A 19,700-nucleotide genomic window follows, 5' to 3' on the forward strand; every position below is an offset into this window, starting at 1 on the left:
AGGCACATGGTTGATTAAAGATATTGTCTTAGTAGATTGAATCTCTTGTTGGTAAAATAAACAATGATAGGAGGCGGTGCCTCAAAGCTTAGTCTTAGAAGGAATGTTGTTTGTGTATCAATAGTAAGACACCGTACTAATAATGACGTAATACAAGAATGACAGCACCCTAAGAATGCTTGTAGTTTAATTTAAGTATAATACACGCGTAGTACTACCAGTTCAATGCAATTTGACAATATTATCAGTCTATAATATTGATGATCTACTTAGAAAGGAAGAAAATGTGTGGTCTACATAAATTATTTTCAATATTTAGAGGAGATAAATAAACGGAAGGTGTATATAGCTCGATACTTCACTCATATTTTTATCACTTTTGGAAATAATCGGTTCCAGAGGAATTATGCAACATTACCAACATTAAACTTCTCATCCGTCTCCAGGCAAGGGTTAGCGAATTTCAGGCTCAATGCGTCCATGGTCTGAAAACAACAGGAAACATATATTGAAGATATTGAAGATGTGTCACATCATATCCTTGCATTCTTTTGTAAGCCTATTGCACTATGGAGATATCTTGATATATTCAATGTGTTTGACATCAGGTCACACTTTTTAGCGTTTCGATTTTTTGGAATTCATAAATTCCAAATGATGATGATGATGATGATGATGATGATGATGATGATGATGATGATGATAACATAGTATGCATACGCTATAACAAGGTTACTTTCCTGACACTACGATATTTATCAAGCAGTCATCATTACGTGTGATGGACTGTCTTTGTTATTGCATTTAAGCGTTTTAATTTTTATCAACACACGATTCTTCAAGGTGCTAAATTTAGTTCATCGTGGTTGACACAACTTCATGTGACTTGCTTTGATTTTAGATATTGTATTGCGCAAAACATATATTAATTAACTTGGAGACAAACAATAACCGTATAAACTACACTTTTTCTTATCATTATTATGTCGATATAATGAAAATACCTACTGTTTCGTGGTGTTTTTGTAGAGCAATAACCCTCTTTTCATCATCGAAATAGTCTCCGAAGATTGCTCGTCCAACAGCTCTGCTCACAAACAAAGACATGTATTCTTTGATTGCGATATGCTCCCCAGTTGGAACAGAAGACAATTTCTGAGCTATTCCGTCAGCTATCTTTGGATTTAAAAGAAATTTGGATCAAGTGAATTTCTTGTCGTGTTTAATCAAATGCATACTCATTCGAAAATCAAAGTTTCATTTCTCCTATCAAGGTAGCTAGATACCTCATAGACACTTTCAGATTGTTATGTTTTTCTCAGCTATAGAAGTTAGAAACCCTAATTAAGTATATATTTTCTGAAAGCCCTGATATTGGGAAATCCGACCTTGCAAAGTACACAGTCATTTTTGCTTAATAGTCACGTGACAAGCGTTTTGCTGAACCTTTCAAAATCGGTTTTTTCCTCCCTTTAGAGAACACGTTGCGCGATTTTCGGTTGGAATTTGTGCATTGACAAGCCTTGGTAATACCCTTTAAATTCGTGTCTTGGATTTCCTTAATGGTGTTGGACGAAGGTGCTTTTCAAGACATTGCAATTGTCGATCCAAATACTTTGAGTTGAGACTCGGAGAAAAAATATCGCTCATGGATTTTAAGGGTATTGCTAAGGCGTGTCATTGCATAAATTTCAACTGGAAATCGTGCAACGTGACTATTATGCAAATAATGACTGTGCTGCGCATGGTCAGTTCCCAATATCAGGGCTTTCAAAAATATATACTTTATTGGGGCGTACGGCTTCAAGTTCTATAACCGAGAAAAAAAAATAAAAATCTGAAAGTGTCTATTAGCTACCTTAAGTACAATCACAAAAATTGGAAATACGGTTGTCATTGCAGGTGAAAAATCACTGTTCATAGTAGTCGTTTCGTTCGATGACGTATCTTTGGGATACACTTCTTAGTCAAAGACCTTGAAGGTAAGGACGATGAAAAGCGCCCCCATTCGGCACTCGGAGAAGGAGTTAACACATGCCCTATAGTGTAGGCCCAACAGCTCCCAGCGATAACCTTGCGTACTCGGTACAAGGACGGCGACCCTTGATTCGAGTTATCAATGCTAGTAAATATTTAACCAAAAAAGGAAATTTATTGATGCATTTTAATTTATTTTCGCATTCCGACTTTATCTCAGCATTTTAATGACTTTAATTTATCGTTTGCAAATCTTGATCAAAATAGAACAATATTGAGACGTGGGGTGTATGTATGTATGTATGTATGTATGTATGAATGTATGTATGTATGTATGTATGTATGTATGTATGTATGTATGTATGTATGTATGTATGTATGTATGTATTTATGTATGTATGTATGTATGTATGTACGTACGTATGTACGTATGTATGTGACTATTTTCTTGTTGTAAATTCTGTTTAAGCGTTGGTGTATCGGCACAACTACCTTTTGATAATGTTTACAATAATTTGCCACAGCTTCCTTTCTGAATGAAACGTCATACAGTTTCCTTCTCCTTTTACCATCTTCACCATTAGCGTATAGCACACACTTGTCACCAATCAACGCCCTCCCAAACTCGAACAGGTCACCTGTGAGATAGTAAATTGAATCAAACAGCTTTCTTGTGAAACGTGATTAGGTGTACCCCTGCCTCTTCGGCATTACTGTGTTAGTCTGTTGGTCCATCTATACGGAATAATTCGTGCCGAAGATAAACCAATACTAAAGTGGGTGTGACAGCGGTCCTTTGGAGGGACCTTAGTGTGACGATTCAAATTATAATAAGAGTTTTTTATCGTAGTGAAACTCCAGTGAAATAAAATCTGTCATTTCCACAACTCCTGGCCCTGTTAAAACCCTTGGATCACATAATATCTTTCCAGTGTAATTTGCTTTTCCATTTATATCACGTTATGCTTTTTTGTTTAAAAATTTTGTAGGATTACGAAAGATGTCTACGGACCAAATAAGATCCTATATGAAATGCAAATCAATTTAAGAAAATTACGAATTGCATCAATAAGGACTCCCTTTAGAAATTATACTACTATAGGCATCGTGTACACATTTAAGTTGTCTATTTGCAAAGGCGCTTTACTATTGAGCGATTTATGAAATTTAATGATAACTCAAAATGCCCTGATTATCAAAACATTTTAACCCTCAGTAAAGTATACAAAATACTCTGCGATTTGGGATTATATTTTGCCTGTAAAACAGGTATTCACTCAACATTTAAACGTGCTTAAGATTTCAAACCAATACCTGAAGAAGTGTGATGCCAGGTTATGTTAGAACGAAGCGATTCATATATTACCTGGTCTGTCAAATACCTTGAGGTGATCCTTCCAGGCTTCCGGTGACGCCAGACTGACGTAGTAATGCTTGCCATACCAGAATGACGCAACGTGGCCATATTTTTCATGTAACTTGAACAAAAATTGCGGCAAACCTCCAGCGTCCGTTATGTCTTGTAGATTACCCTCCCTGTGGTGTAAGTGATTTGATACATTGTATGGGCCATTCCTTGTCAAATTCTTAATTTCACTTCAGCACAATAATTCCTTTCGGTCTTACCTTTTTCTTCTGAGAATGTTTATTGCAATCAATCATGATTGCAAATATTAGTAACCGGTACAAGGAGGTAACGTTTCTAACCGACTAACAGCTTACTCCTTAAAACAAAGCGTCGCCTCTATTTAAGGCAATATGTGCCTCGAAAGCGAAAGACTTACTAGTGATCTTTTGCTCAAACTTTCCTCAATGAAACGTTCAACTATAATCTTACTAAATCAAGTATAAAAGCAGGGGTACTAGAGAAACAAATTATCTAACATAACAGATATTCAAAATAATTCAAAATGGCCGCTATCCCTGTGTCAACTCTACGGGCAAAATAGAGTCGACACAGGGATTGTAGGTAATTTGTTTCTCTAGTATCGAACTGTGCACGATGACCCCTGCATTTATACTGGATTTGGTAAGAGTATAGTTGTTTGATTTTCTAAAAAGTAAGACGGTGAAAGGTTTTCTCACTCCTAGAGTTTTACCCTTTGAGTGCTGTAATTTTTTCCACCAAAATTATAGTGACACATTTTACCAATTTTTATGAATTTTTTTGCAATTCTTTTGAAAATTTTGGTAAAGTTGGACAGTACATATCATACACTCCAGTTTTTGGTCAATTTCTTTTGGAAAATCACAACAAAATGTTTGGACCTGAAAAAAATTGTTAGGGTTACATTTTATAAAGGCATCGAAAATTGACTTTGGCGCTCAAAGGTTTAAAATGGGGACCCAGAAGTGGTGGATCGGAAAAGAATAGTAAAAGGTTTGAGAGTCCGAATGTCTTTCCCCGAGGCGCATTCTACCTTAAATCAACTTGTAGGCTACCTTTGGACTTACTCTGGGTGACGCTTTTCCATTCCTGGTATCATTTTCAAAGTGTTCGGGTGTCGGTCTTTCGTTGTGGACTCCTGGAAAATGAGATGGCAATAGAACAATACCACAGCCAATAGGAATGCCGTTTTATGGATATAAGAGTGTACAGTGTATGTGAGGTATAGCTGAGGACGATTGGTTCACATTATTCAGATATTTTGTAATTATTTAGTTATGACGATTCCTCATTAACCAGAACCACATAAACAATCATCTAAATAAGGTAAGTGTTTTCTTGATGTCTGCTATCAGTGTTTCACTATATTAACGATTGTCACTTTTTTGACCTGCACATTTGGGGAAAATTAACATATTGCACAATACTATTAAAGTGATGTTTGTTCGTACATTCTATATATCAATCGACTGAGACTATTGAACGTCAAGACGAAGGAAGTTTTCAGTGAGTGTTACCCTTGCGCAGAAAATATCTCGAGAGAGGGTAAAAAGCGACAGTGACGTTAAATCGGTTACTTGAAGCAGTGAGAAGCTGAATGCAACGGACGTCTTGTATCTGTAGCTGGGACAGAAGTCAGACTTTAGACAGACGACTGCCTTCGGTGTCCAGCAGGCCCACGGATAAACGAATACACGACAATTTTTGGGGCGGGTTACTGAAGGACAAATCCAACTTCAGGCTAGGGCAAAGTCCTTTCCCATATTCACTGACTCGCTGCGTGCTCAAATTTACTTAAATAATCAATATGATAAACACACTTGAAACCTTCACTTGACAAGGCCGGTATCGCGTTACACTGGACATTGGTGAACTGACTCTTTTCGCAACATCGCTTGAACATAATATAACCCTATAAGAGTCTTTTAGGTATAACCCGGTAAGGGTCTTTCAGATGTAGGGTACCGATGTGTTTAAATCTTGGCGGTACCCTTTGATTGCCTTTCAGGTTTTCAGAACCGTAGTGTTTAAACAGTGGAGGTACCCTATACGTCTCTTTCAGTTAAACCTTCGAGGTACCCTGTATATGTCTTTCAGGTATAGAGTACAGTACACAACCCTATCACAGTTACCGGTGATAAGATTGTGAATCTAATTCATCATAGATTCAAAATTGCCCTACCTTTGAATATCTAGCTGGTAACAATAGTTTAAGGCATATGTAGAGAATTGAAATGGCTACCACTGCCGCAGCGACGAAAACAGTTGCATTAGCCATCTTGCTTTTCCGTCAAAGGTCACGTGATACACTGACCATGTCATTCTTGGGTCAAGCATGGTGATATTTGTTTGGAATATTGTTCTGATACCCTTTACCCAATATTTAACCGCACTATGTTGAAAGTTCCCCACTGAATTCGTATGTGTTCAGTCAGAACACTCATGCATATTTGTAACTTTCCGCTGTGAATCAAATGATATGAGCACCACTTAAAATAAGTGGACATACGAGGCGATTCGCATCAACGCTCAGTAAACTAGGGAGTCGTCATCATTAGGGCTGAAGATAGATAACATGTGTAGGTGCCCACGAGAAACATGTTTTCGCATACAAACGTTTTGTCCCATTTTTCTTCACATAACCTTATGTCCGTATCTGTTCATTGTTTAAGAATATGATTGCACGTGAATTTATGTACGCTGTCAAAGGTCAGACACAGACCAATCGAGCAGTTATTGGATAAGACACGTTAACATACTTTACTTCATGTTTTACCACGGTGACATTACGTCGTTGATGACGTTGCCTATACGTACTAGTTTAAGACTCCCCTGAATAACGCTAATTTGAGCGGCACAGAATTTAATATGCAGGAAAGGCAAAGCAGATCGTTTTTGGCAAGTTCTCTGCTGCTCTAATTGCATGTGGCGAAGTGGTTTAAGTGTCTTGGTATATGCCCGTCATTCGAGATGGTTTATTTTGAGAGTATTCCACAGCAAACGTTCAAGTTTTTGGCTCACTCGAGAAAAAATACTCCCATAGATAAATGTCCTTGCATGAAATGTTACTAAGACGTTGGGAAATTGCTGTATGGCTTCTGTACACTCGTTCGAGACCTTCATCAAAACATCGGGTATGGAATTATTCTCGAGGAGGGTTCAAACGTTTTAACTGATATTCGGCAGTCACAAGTTAGCCTCCGCAATTTCATTAGGCTTCAGAAATTAACAGGCGCCACTAACTTGTAAAATCGCAAGTGGTACACCAGAAACTACGTGCGTGTTTGCGAGCGAAGTGTAACTGTCTCAGCTGAATGATAAACATCCACTATATTTATGTGAGTGTCAAAGCTCGCGATCAATTTAGATTATCTAAAGTTGGCATTTCAGTAACAGCTTTCATAACAGCCTTTCTGTTTCCAGTTCATTTAATTCAGATGAGGAACACTTTCGAGTTTGTACTGTTTCAACGCTACTAGTCTTTCTGCAAGTGGTAAAAGAGAAATTTGAAATCATTATTTGTCGTCCACATTAGTGTTAGTTTTGTGAACATCCGTAAAGAGAATCAACAAACATGATGTCATAGGCATATACCATACGTATATTAAATAGAATATAATTATTATTTTTTCGATTTTATAGGATATACACAGCAGGATATCAAACACTGACACTAAATGAGAAGAATAAAATGTTAATACTAAAAAAATCTCAACAATTATATATTTTGCGTGAATGAATATTAACCGACCTCACATCGTGCACTGAGGGTTAGAGGATTCTAAAGCAATCATGGAAGAAAGGATATATCGCAGTATCACAAATCTTTGAAACTAACACGTTTTTGCTCATTCTTCCTTTCTCTATTTCTTTATTCCACGCTGACTTTGAGGAAGATTGAATTTTTGTTAAGCCTGGCGTTGACTGAAAGTATTTTTCTTTGGTTTAACACAGACATGTATTACAAAAAATAGAAAACGTGTAAATTAGGAATGCGAGAAGGAAACATTTTCATCTTGGTTAAGTACTCAACACTGTCAAAATGTTTGTTGGTATTACTCGATAGGAACGACAACTTTATTGGCCAAACCAAACTTTGTTGTCTCAAATATAGGACAACTGGGAACTTTCATCATTGCAACTTATGTTCATAAAGTGTTGCGTAAGTGCAAAATCGGTATTTCGCAGACATTTCTATTTGTCTTGGAAAGCCTTTATTTTGCCAAAAAAATGAACAACATGAACGCAAACACGTTCTAATAAATATTTTAAAGAAAGGTTTTATTTTTTTCATTTTAGTGCAGGTAACATATCATTTTGGGTCATGGTTAAGTTGAAGAAAAATCATTTCAGCCAAAATGTCAGTTGCGGCGTCTAATCATAAAATTCTGTTACTAACTACATCTTGTTTATTGATTCACTTTCGCAAAAGGAAAAACGAAGACTGAACTCTGATTTGCCTCTTGAATACCATGCACTGCAAGAGTTCTAGGACGCCAAATCAAATATTTCTTGATTTGCTTGTGCCGACTCATGTGCCTCGCCAGAGTTCCAATCCCAAACCTTTACCAATGTGCATAACTGTAGCGTTTATGTGAGGTATTCCCAAAGTGCGATATGGCTTAGTTCGAGGATGCTTATATATCATTTTACACTTTGACTCATTTTTTTAGAGATATAAGGAATTTCTCCTCTATCGTTGAATATTTGATATTTTCAAGTTAATATGTTTTTCCGTTTTTGATGTTAGTACACCTTTCGAAGACCAATTCATTTTAATAGCCACAAATTTAGCATTTCGCTGGTTTCGGAGTGTCACTGGAACGCCGGTTATTCGCCATCTCGTGTGATACATTCCATTCCACGCCCTGCAGGTATAAACGTCAGCGTTGTTCTCGTTTCTCTATCGTCACGAAGACTTCTTCACTTGGTAATGTAACAAAGCCATATTTGCGTTGGATGCTTTTGTTTCTCACCAAATGAAATTTGAACTTCCTACACAGCGTTGCCAACAATACCACGCCCTCAGCGTACGCAAGGCGATATCCAGGACACATCCTCTTTCCGGCAAAACCAAACGGTGAAAACGCCAACTTATGGCGCTTTGCAGTTTGTTCTGGCAGAAATCGGTCAGGGTCGAATCTGTTTGAGGAGAAGAATGAGAATATGCACAACTTTTCTAAAAACATACATGTACATTTCTTCAAAGTGATTGTTAAACTACTGATGCGTACTGTTTGAATCATGATTATGACACGCTTCTTTGTATTTTACAGATTATAAACGCATTGCATGGTTGTCAAAGGACACCGTAAACCAATCCTACGTAGAGTAATATCACAGCTGTGAAATTACACATGGGTTTTCAGTAAACAGCAAATAACCGGATGTCGAGATTCAATTGGGTACTTGACCATGTGATGTTTAGGGAAGGGTAGTGTGCCATAATTGAGAAGGCACTTGGCCGAGAGATCTAGTACTGGTGCCGCCAGGACGCATTTAAATAATTATACTGCTCACCTCTTCTGCGCTTAATAAGTTGCCCTACAAAAGTTGCGTATTTGTTGTAAAGCCAAAGCTTCATATAAAACGCGCAGTTTACAGTGGATATTACACCTGATATGATTGCACAGTGAGTGGACGAGACTGACGAATACATCAATATCTTCACTAACAGGAGTGAATACAAATATGGTAATTGAGAAACGGTAAATTGTCATGGTGACTGTTGTGCCTCCGATGTGAATCTATTATCTACAAGGTTTGTGGCACAGAAACCTTTGTGTTGTGTAATAGAATTAATGGCATATTGTAGAATAATAAGATCAGGTTATTGTTACCTATCATGGTGCTAATGCTCCGGACGAGAGCATCATCAATATTACCATCATGGTCACTGTCCGCCTGGAAGACAACAAATCGTGACCTTTGCCCTCGCCATCATGTATTATCATTTTAATATTTCCTTTTCATATAATTCTATTGTACCGTGAATGTAATAGCATAGTTGTTTTCACATCCTTACCTATGACCTACTACACTCTCCTAAATGCATAAAACATATATGTTAGGACTATGTCACTGTATTAATCGTTTCGTTACCTTTCTGGTTCTGGCCAGATGTTCTTGTCCATATGCACTACTCCGATTGCATGCACTATGCCAGTCTATGATTTAGTATATGTTAACAAAAATCAAAAAGAGCAAAGTTTACTTCGAAGTACGGACAGAAATCCTAATGAACATTTGAAATTGTAAGGCACTTAATGAAATCGCTACCGTTTGAGAAAGCTTAATCGCATTATATAATATTTAACATTCATAAAATACGGCTTTTCTTATTACAAAATAACTTAACTATATAAGTGCCAGATTCGTATACGTATGTACTTTTAATCAGCTGATGAATTGACATAATACCGCTTTGAACCAGCTTGGTAATTTTGCATAATGATAGAAGTTAGCGCAAGCTTTTCATTTGTGTATAATCTTTAACATTTATTTGACTCGTTGTGAAAACTGCAATTTGTTGTCTCACCCCTTTTTCTATCGTATACTCCGATACCTTCATGTCTTCTTCGTTATTCACTCTCGCAGCAAACGGGGCAAGGACAGAACACCTGATAGCTTCATTCAAAACTCTCTTTAAGTACCTAATGTATTTGGTATTTGAAATGATTAGTCAGAATATCTACATATGGTACATAGCTGCATCATATGCATTGCTGCTATGGCCGTGGACGATGAAGAATATAAGAATTGAATATGAAGAAGACTGTTAGCGATCACTCATCATTTAAACTGAAGACGTTAAAGAGAAATCACAAAATTTCCGATTTATCAGCATCGATCGAAGAGGGAAAAAATCGTATTTCAAATGAACTCATCACAAAACAGTAGTGACAGCTAACATAATTCTCAGAAGGGTAAATTTCAACCGAAGATTTGAGTAGAACACAATTTGGTTTAAATATACTATCGGTATTTTCGCACTAAAGTTCATAAGATTATTGATTTGATAAAATGACGGACAAGAGAAGGCACAAGCCCACGAAGATAGTTCGGAAGAAAAATAGTGCAGACCTTGAAGTTTTGATATCTGTATGGATGCTTGTTTGGTTTGAACTTTAACGTCAAGAATTTTTGTAAAGATATTTTTGTAGGGCTAATAGAAATCATAACAATAAGCCTGAATTTTGTCAAAAACACCACTGAGGGCGCTATTTTCATCCCTATCTCAAAATTTCCGTGGACTTGCCTACACGAAAAATTAATCAGTAGTCAAGCTGACATTGACCTAACACCTGTAAAGAGGATTCGTGCCGCTGAATGTTTTAAAATAGGAAAATCGAGCTCAACGCTCCTGTGGTGGCCTATGGGAAATTAATTAGTGGTCTTGTGCCAGAAGAGACAGTGGATATTGTTCACAACTGTCGGTGCTAATATTATCATAAAAGAAAAGTACATGAAACGAAAAGTGAAATTGTTTCTAACACCTTCAACAAGGTGGTTTGATTTGCATGTTGTCGAAAATTTTGCAATACATTTTTAAGTAAGGAAGTGTTAAACAAGGGCTTTCCTTCCACCTATCTATATTTGTAATAAGTCTTACGGCCTTTGCATAATGTGGTTTACAAATACATCGGGAGAAGAATTGTAGTACATATACTCTCCGTAAAACACTCACTCCAAATCTGCTAGAATCCCAAAATCAACTTCTTTGCCTGTGCCGAGAATTGTTGTTATTTCTTCGTAAATTTTATCCTGCATTTCCATATCTCGGCTAATGTAATAGAAAGCCCAGACAAGCACTGAAAAGTAAAGTGAGCGACCTGGATTACTTCTAGAGATTTATCTCATATTCAGATTAGTTTTATTATAATTTTATAAATGCCGAATGTAATGAATGTTGGCATTAAAGGATAAGTGGGCTGCAAAACAATTCAAGAAATACTATCTAACTGAAACAATTCGTTTCATTCAAGAGCTCCTGATATATGAAGACAGGACGAAAGATAGCCGTCTACACCGTCGCGCTCTTGTTACTTAAAGATTGTTTGGTGATGCAGTAAAATGTGTTAATCTATCCCGATGAAAAGCAATTCAAAAGAACTTTGGAACATTAAAATAAAACATTGTGTTGGCAATTATATATTTACTTACGGAAGGTAGTAGTATGATAACCACCGGTATAATAGACAGCGACTTCTCCAAGTAAGTGTTCTTCGCTTTTACAGCAATCAAGAAGTATATCAAGAAAGATCCGATCTTTCTCGTTTAGAGGAGGATTTTCACGTCGATGTAGTATGACGTCGAGTATTTGGTTATGCCACACTTTTAAGGCTGTTTAAACAGAATAGAGAAAAATAGTAATCATATGTACATACTTACACACTTGCGTGCTTCCGTGCGTGCATGCATGTGTGCGTGCGTGCGTGCGTAAGTACACGCATACATCCATCCATCCATACATAGTACGTACGTACGTACAACATACATACATACATACATACATACATACATACATACATACATACATACATACATACATACATACATAAATACATACATACATACATACATACATACATACATACATACATACATACATACATACATACATACATACATACATACATACATGTAAAATGAAATAGGATCGCACTTTTCTGCACAATTTAAGAAGTCGGTTATGCCATGAATCTTAGAAAATTGAAAAGTCTATGTACTCTCCATCAGTTCTACTCACAAACATATCAGATCAAAAAAGCAACGACCCAGTATCGTATATTTGCCTTAAAGATATGTTAATACGTTGAAGGTTGCTATGGTGAAAGAACAGCCCTTGGCGTAAACACGCTGGAGATAAATTTGATATCTCATATAGTTTTGCAACAGCACGCTTTTGATATATACGTATTCTCAATAGCTGCGTGATATGATAGAAAGAAAATGGTCTTGTCCTTTAAGGCAGTATTATACCTTTCGTAATGCAACATTAACTGATTTCATTGACTTAAACGTGCAAACTGTTATAATATTGCCCTTTTCTTGAAACTTTAAACAAAGACTTTGTAAGAAAAACCATGATCGAAGTAATTAGTGTCATCACCCTGTATTTCGGAATAAGCTGCAGGTAGAGTGCTTTTTCTTTAAAATTCTCATAGAAGAGTGCTAACACAGGAGGTAAAAATTTGCTCGGTTTATTCACAACGATATCCCTTCATTGTGAAGCATCAGTTCATTTTATTCTATACAACACCCATACTTTGTTGCTGAAAGTCTTTAAATAGCAGAAGTGCATAGACTCAAAGGCAAAGACGTTTTTCTTGGAATGGATCTCGAAAAGTAGATCTTTCTAAATATTTCAGTTTGTCGTTACGTCACAACCAACAAAATATGCAGGTGTAAAGTGAAGGACAATACATACGATCTTGCATTTATTCTTCTGTAAACAACATTCATATTTAGTCACATTGTAGGTTCTAGATAAACGCATTTCGGTAACTTAACGTACAAATATACTGACGCGACCTACTTTGGAATTATCAATATATCACCGTCAATTCTCGAATAAAAAATTGTATGAAAACTTACGGACAATCAAATGTTATGCGGACTCTTTGCAATGATAAAACCTTTGTATATCTAGACAGAGACATATCAACAGATTTATTTTCCTAAAACGTTTTTAAATATTTGACCCCCAACGTGTTATTGTATTCATCTGAATTAAGTTAACAATAATGAAATGTTACCGGCTTTGAAGTTCTCTTCGGTCTCAAGGCAAGGGTAACGAATTTTCTGGTTGAGCGCTTCCATGGCCTATGATTGTTAAAACAAGAAGAGCACGAACGGGTTCCTTAATCATGCCGCTGGTATTTACATTCACGTCATTCGATACAAGCCAATTGAAGAGCAAGGTGTGGTTTGTCATAGCGAATAAGCTACTATAGGCACCTCGATGTGTCAAAGAGAGTAATTGTGACTACAGATTAAAATTTGAATCGCTGAAATGATTACATAAGGGCTAAGTCTCGCTTTCCAGACCTCGTTCGCTTCGCTGACGCAATTCAACCATCAAAGTAAAGTGCACCGCTGGCTGTAGGGACAGACATATCGTGTCTCGTTGCCTCACGACTCGATGTTTTGTCACACTCCCCAACGCTGGCTGTGCACTTTTCTATGATTATTATGCAAGAGCGAAGCGACCGAGGTCTGGAAATCGAGACTAAAGAGGACTATTAAAACCTTGTTCTAAAGTCAAACCTTCTCAGAGATTCCATCTTTGACATATGATATTTATTATAAAAATGTGTCGTCTTTTTCAAAGTTGTGATAGTGACCAATTGTGTGATGGTCATACGTCGGACTATTTTTTAACGTTGTGGTTTGTTTATTATAGTAGTGTTTTGATTAGTCTTGGCGGCACTTTTGCAAAGGCCACCAGTTACCAGATCGTTGCTCATTAAGATAACTTGCCTTTAGTCATGCAAACATAAGAGGCAATTTGGATATGTTAATATATGCATGGATATTAGATACTTACGGTCTCGTAATGGCTGTGCAGGACAACAACATTTCTCTCATCGTCGAAAAGGTCTCCAAATGATACTCGTAAAAAAGCCCGACTGACATACAATGACATGTATTCCTTCAAGGAAATATGGTCTCCTGGTGGAATAGCAGATAACTTGCCAGCTATATCATCAGCTATCTTTAAAAGAAAACAGATTTAGAATTTATACATTTCTAGCCAGTACAAGCATCATTTTGAGGGATTTGCAGGCGCTAGGATATCTTACCTTTTTGTAATATTCGTAATAACGTTTTACAGCTTCGTGTCTGAATGGAACATCATACATTTTCCGTCTTGCCTTGCCCTCTTCACCATTACAATATTGCATGTTGTCATCGCCAATCATTGGTCTACCGAACTCGTACAGAATATCTGTGAATATTAAATGATTACTGTGCTCAAATATATATATATATATATATATATAAACTATTTTTACGTAATAACATGTTAATTAAGTTCCATGCATCCTTCTGTCTGAAGATTGCATGATGCATGGAACTAAAGTTAGTATATATATATATATATATATATATATATATATATATATATATATATATATATATATATATATATATATATATATATATATATATATATATATATATATACATATCAACTGAATAATGGAACACTGAAATGTTCACATGAACAGTAATTATTTCCCGCCATAAATATCAATACCAACTTGTTCATTGATAACGTATGTGCTGAAGCAGTGTAGGATATATTGCTATGTATAACTTTTCGAAAAATTGATGGATTAATGTTTATACATACTTGGCCTATCGAACAACTTGATGGTATGCTTCCAGGCTTCAGGTGATCCAAGACTGACATAGTAATGTCTACCATACCAGAATGACGCAATAGGACCATATTTCTCATGTAAAGTGAAAAGAAATTGCGGAAATCCACCCGCTTCTGTAATGTCTTGTAGATTTCCGTCTCTGCGATTTTGAGCGCGATCAACAAGACATTAGTAAGAGTCAACTTTTTAAATGAACTGCGATAAAACTAGTTGCATAGGAGTATATCAAAGTTTTATCATAGTGTACATAGGTGAGCATGAGAAAAATCCCTTTCTCATTTGTCGTTCAGCTATGGACAAGACATAGCACGGAATTTGTCTTCGCTGCTGCGAAAAAAAAAATCAGATAACAAAATAAAGAATAATAGAGATATATTTTATATGAGCCTACTCTTGATGGCGCCTCTTCATTCCTGGTACTATTGTCAAAGTTTCCAAAATTTGATCTGCTTTCGCACATGCCGAGCCCTGGAAAGTAAAAGAGAAAATGATATTAAATATTTGGAAAATTTAGTTTCTGATTAATGCAAACTGGATTAATGTACCTCACTCGCTTATGTATGGGATGCGAAACCCTGGCACGGGAAGTGAAAATTACAAAATTAATTTCAGCTTCTCTATAAAATATATAATCGAAAGATCCACACTTCTATAACCAATGTTAGAAGATGATGTTTGTTGGGTAAACACGATTGTATACGTTCACCCAGTACATTTCCTGGTGCATTCGCCCCAATTCCCCAACACCTTCCACGTCAAGCTCCCCGCAGATCGTTTGCCTAAACTTCAGTGGAGGAGGTTCATATTTTAACCTGTTGTCGACCTTGTACACCATATGCAACATACTGTTTGATCCTACGCTGTGTTCACAGCTGTTTCAATAGGTTTTGAACAGCAAAGTTGGTGGATGGGTAGGTTGGTAGGTATATGGAGGTAATTAGACCAATAGGTAGGAAGGTAGGTATGATGCGAAACTGGCTTCAAGGGACATTTCAATATGCAGCAAAATCATTGCAGTCTGTCAGTGAGTGTTCTCAAATGTTTCGCTTTAGCATCATCGCAAGAGGAACGAATAGATCCAAGGTGTTGGAACTGTGAACAACTTTTACAAATGCAAAGTAGGTCTATACAACAAGGGAATAACATTGCCAAAACGTTTGCTGACGCCATTCACGCTGTGGGAACTGCCTGCCTACAATGCCAGGGAGGAAGTCACATGCCATCATGGGATCATCGTGCTCAGTTACTGTACCGGTTTGACTTGTCGAACTTCTAAGTTACTAGGTGCATGTTTAGTACATCGTCTCTCAATAGGAAAGCATCTCAGTTAAGAATCAAATCTCCTTACCTGTGGACAGTTAGATTCGAACCACTTAAACAAAATTGACATTACGATCACCGCAAATGCTACAAGTATACCAAAGCTCGCCATTTTGCTCTCGTGTCAAAGGTCATGATACAAAGCAGTAAAACACGTAGCTGTTCTCATATGATAGGCCAAAGGGCATCGGTATTCAGGTCAAAATCCGTTGCTGTGGTCGACGAGTAATACCTGTATATTTGTCTCCATGGGAACCTCGTATAGCTTCAAGGCGCACTGATCATATTACCACTGAAGCCGACCCAGTTAAAATCAGATGTAGAATCACCTTCCATGGCTTGGACATTGTTGTTGTCGTTTAATAGCTGTTATAAGTCTCGTAGTAGCGTAAATGAAATGTACATATGGGAATAAGTAATCTAGTGGGCAAAATGGAATTTCAGTGGCGCGGAGAGGGCAGTTGGGAGCTTGAACTGTCGTTTGGAATGGGGAGCGGGCATAATTTTTATTTATTTATTTATTTATATATTTATTATTTATTTATCCATATTTATACTGATTAGCTCCCTTAATCATGTACTGATTTCTAGGGAGGAACGGAGTAAAAATATAATAAAGTATTGTAATGTATAAAACCATAGAGAAAGATAGATAGAGTGGCAACGGGTATTGTTTAAGGCGTGAAGCGGTTACGTAACCCATCCATGTTCGCCTCGCCTCAGGTTGCTTTCGCCTCTCTTTTCCGAAGAGTGCCGACCATGAATCCTTCGGTAATTTTCGGATTTTCGCCAATTGTTAAGCGAAAGTATGTTCGGCAAAGTTTGTGTTGTTGTTGTCGTGTGGTGCTGAGCAGAATTGACGTGCTGGCGAAAACGGGAGTGTTTTGAGCTTCAGGGAAATGAGTATTACCGTTTTAAAAATTCCTCTCATATTTTTATGAATATATAATGAGTGTATTTGAACCAAATTTGAAAGTCTTTTATCGATACTGTCTGGTTTTACTCAATGGTTTACGGTCAGTCATACCGTCTTTTACACGGGCGTCAAGGAAGGACATGTTTATGAAACTGCTGGCGTGTTATGTTTTGATTGGCGTGAAGCAGTGTTTCTGGCCTGAGAGCTCACAAAGTAACTGTGGTTGCTACGCGACTGGCAGTACGATGCCATCTCGTCGTATTTTTCGCATAATCTCGTGTAATTATCAACCACAAACAAAGCCTCCAAAAAGTTTAACACCTTTTAAGCTCATTTTAATATGAAAAGCCAATAGTCTACCGAGACGACCATGGAACAAAAGGCATGCAAGTATTGCCACTCTGTCTATATGTTTCTCTGTGATAAAACTAAAAAAAAATCAGAGGAAATAAAAGGCAAAATACAAAACATGAAAGAAAAATGAAAATCCAATGGCAAACAAAAGGCACGACATATACAATAAAACAAGCACTGCAAAAAAACTACACAAATATCACATAGGAGGATGTGTCTTTAGCATTTATTTAAATTGCCGTAAAGACATGATACCGTGAAAAACAGCAGGCAAATGTTTAAATACTTAATTGCACGATAAATACAGGAATTAGATGAAGTAGTTGTTCTGTAAGAGGGTAGAGTAAATCCATGAGAATTACTAGTCTGATATTGATGTGTTGGTTTATAACAATCGGATACGGTTTCTAAATATGGCGGAACAATATTCCCTCGATCACATTTTAAACGCTTAATAAAATATCATGTGACACACATGGCTTCGACGTCTCCATTCAACGTTTTCCCGCTCAAAGTAGCCAGTAGCTGAGTCCCAGCTTTAAAAACATGATGCCCATTTCTAGTAGTCCGTGGGCTGGAGGGGCCCACCGTGCACCCCACCACATCCCTACTACGTGGGCGTTTTTTTGTTCTTAAGGACCTGCTGAACAAGAAAAAAGATGTTAACATTGGATATTTTGGGATGCACTACCTATCTGGGCTGGTTTTTGATTTGCATGTACCGCGAAAAATGGCGAAAAATGGGTAGGGGTAGGGGGTACTATATTCTCCCCTACATTGAGTAAACTAGCATGAAGTAACACAAACCTTACATTTGTGGAAAGCTCAGATACAGATCTTCATGAGAAATACCAACTTTAGCGAAATAGTATTGTGTACATTGAATAAGAGGACTTTGAAATGAATTGTTTTGCCAATTTTGAAATTTTTTACCAAAATACCATGTAACAATTGTGATTTACTTTTTATGAAGCAAACTTTTGACAGCTTTTTGTGTTTACGTTATTTATTTCTACATATTAAACAACAAAATAAGTGTTAACCTTGGATATTTAACAATACACTACTTCTCTGGAGTCAATTTTGAATTGCGTGTATCGGTATGGGGTGTGCAAAAAGCTGGGGGTAGGGGTACAACATTCTTTCCCTGATGAAGTAAACTGGCTTGAAATGCCATATACCTTATAGGTTTATAAAGTTTAGATACTGGTCTTTCTAAAATGCATAAGTCTTTAGCAAAAAATATGACGTCATAGAATTGGATGACTTTAAATCGATTTTTTTTCTGGTAATTCAGTATTTTTAACCGGAAGAAAATATGATAAATATGGTTTCCTTCCAATGAAGCAAATCAAATGGATTTATGGATGTTATTTACTTATTGCAATGTGCTGTAGAAGAAAATAAATGTCAAAAGTGGTTATTTTCCATGCAGTATTGTCTCTAGTCACTAAACTTGCCAGTTTTGCTATACTGGTATATAGTGAATGAATATTATATTTGTATGCAATGGACTAATGCGCAGCTATAAAAAGAAGACTTTACACCTGTCAATGTAGTCTTATTGTCATTTTCTCCTTGAAGTAATATAAAGTGTTGATTACTCCCTATTTTTATAAATATACGTTTTCAATATTTTTCTATAAAAAAAGGTTTGGTAAGACGTATTTTGACAATTTTCTATGCGTCCTTGTCTTGCTGTTGCAGCAAGTATTACTAACAATCTATGAGACAGTGAGCTAGAGGGAGGTCTACGTCCACTTACTCCCCCCCAATAACAAACCTGTATTTTTTAGAAGCCCTGTGATCCCTAGAATACGAAATGGAATTTTAACAGAAAAAATATAGGGACTCAATACGTGAATTAAATTTAGCTTTCCTCGAGTCCGCGCCCATAAATACACGTTAATGGTCAGGGCGGAGTCTGTTATTTCCATTATATTATCAGCGAACACAAGAAAACCGTCAAAATTTGCGAAAATTTCCAAAGCGAACGACAACTGGGCCCAGTAACTGAGCAATACGCGACGCACTGTCACGCGCGATGTAAAAACAGAAAATAATTGGCAAATAAGGAGATGTTTTCAGAAAAAAAGTATCTCAACTTGGTCCACAAGTGCTCCATTTTATTTTGTGATTGATTATGATTTACAGTTCAGCTGTATAGTTACGATACTTTGAGTTGTTAATCTTATTAGTCATATTTACGGGCATATAAACTGACTATTACTGTGTATTTGTGGTCAGTCGTGTGGTTCAGCTCGACCAATCAAAATGCGACGGGCAGGGCTTGGTAATATAATTGCATTTGAATGAACTCTGAATTCTGTTACGTAGCATTGTGCCGTCTTTGGCA

At 36.8% G+C, this 19,700-nt stretch overlaps 2 protein-coding genes across 2 annotated transcripts in view; both read right to left on the reverse strand.

Annotated features, from left to right (window-relative positions):
* The window catches only part of LOC139135428 (cytochrome P450 20A1-like), a 9,570-nt gene extending 3,899 nt beyond the window's left edge, over positions 1-5,671 (reverse strand). The window contains exons 1-6 of the mRNA XM_070702811.1: positions 5,547-5,671; positions 4,432-4,502; positions 3,344-3,513; positions 2,470-2,615; positions 1,009-1,176; positions 419-485 (exon numbers count right to left, since the gene is read on the reverse strand). Coding sequence (XP_070558912.1) covers positions 419-485; positions 1,009-1,176; positions 2,470-2,615; positions 3,344-3,513; positions 4,432-4,502; positions 5,547-5,642 — 718 coding nt within the window. The 5' untranslated portion in view covers positions 5,643-5,671. The remainder of the gene's footprint in view (positions 1-418; positions 486-1,008; positions 1,177-2,469; positions 2,616-3,343; positions 3,514-4,431; positions 4,503-5,546) is intronic.
* A 1,957-nt stretch (positions 5,672-7,628) lies between these two features.
* Positions 7,629-16,198, reverse strand: LOC139135438 (cytochrome P450 20A1-like). The gene is made up of 11 exons (XM_070702822.1): positions 16,103-16,198; positions 15,146-15,222; positions 14,724-14,893; positions 14,170-14,315; positions 13,914-14,081; positions 13,123-13,189; positions 11,528-11,707; positions 11,052-11,175; positions 9,903-10,017; positions 9,467-9,531; positions 7,629-8,506 (listed from the first exon to the last, which is right to left on the reverse strand). Exons 1-11 carry the CDS (start codon positions 16,184-16,186, stop codon positions 8,248-8,250), a joined length of 1,455 nt encoding a protein of 484 aa, XP_070558923.1. The 5' UTR covers positions 16,187-16,198; the 3' UTR covers positions 7,629-8,247.
* Positions 16,199-19,700: the final 3,502 nt, after the last annotated feature.

The sequence above is a fragment of the Ptychodera flava genome, chromosome 1 (genome assembly GCF_041260155.1).
Source record: "Ptychodera flava strain L36383 chromosome 1, AS_Pfla_20210202, whole genome shotgun sequence".
Classification (NCBI taxonomy): Eukaryota; Metazoa; Hemichordata; class Enteropneusta; family Ptychoderidae; genus Ptychodera; species Ptychodera flava.

Excerpts from the sequence above, each read along its gene's own strand:
- LOC139135438 (XM_070702822.1), bottom strand. The coding sequence starts at position 16,186 with ATGGCGAGCTTTGGTATACTTGTAGCATTTGCGGTGATCGTAATGTCA. Across the intron at positions 14,894-15,145 it reads ATGAAGAGGCGCCATCAAGA|AGACGGAAATCTACAAGACA; the intron begins GTAGGCTCATAT and ends TCAAAATCGCAG. Across the intron at positions 10,018-11,051 it reads GGGATTCTAGCAGATTTGGA|GTACTTAAAGAGAGTTTTGA; the intron begins GTGAGTGTTTTA and ends CAAATACATTAG.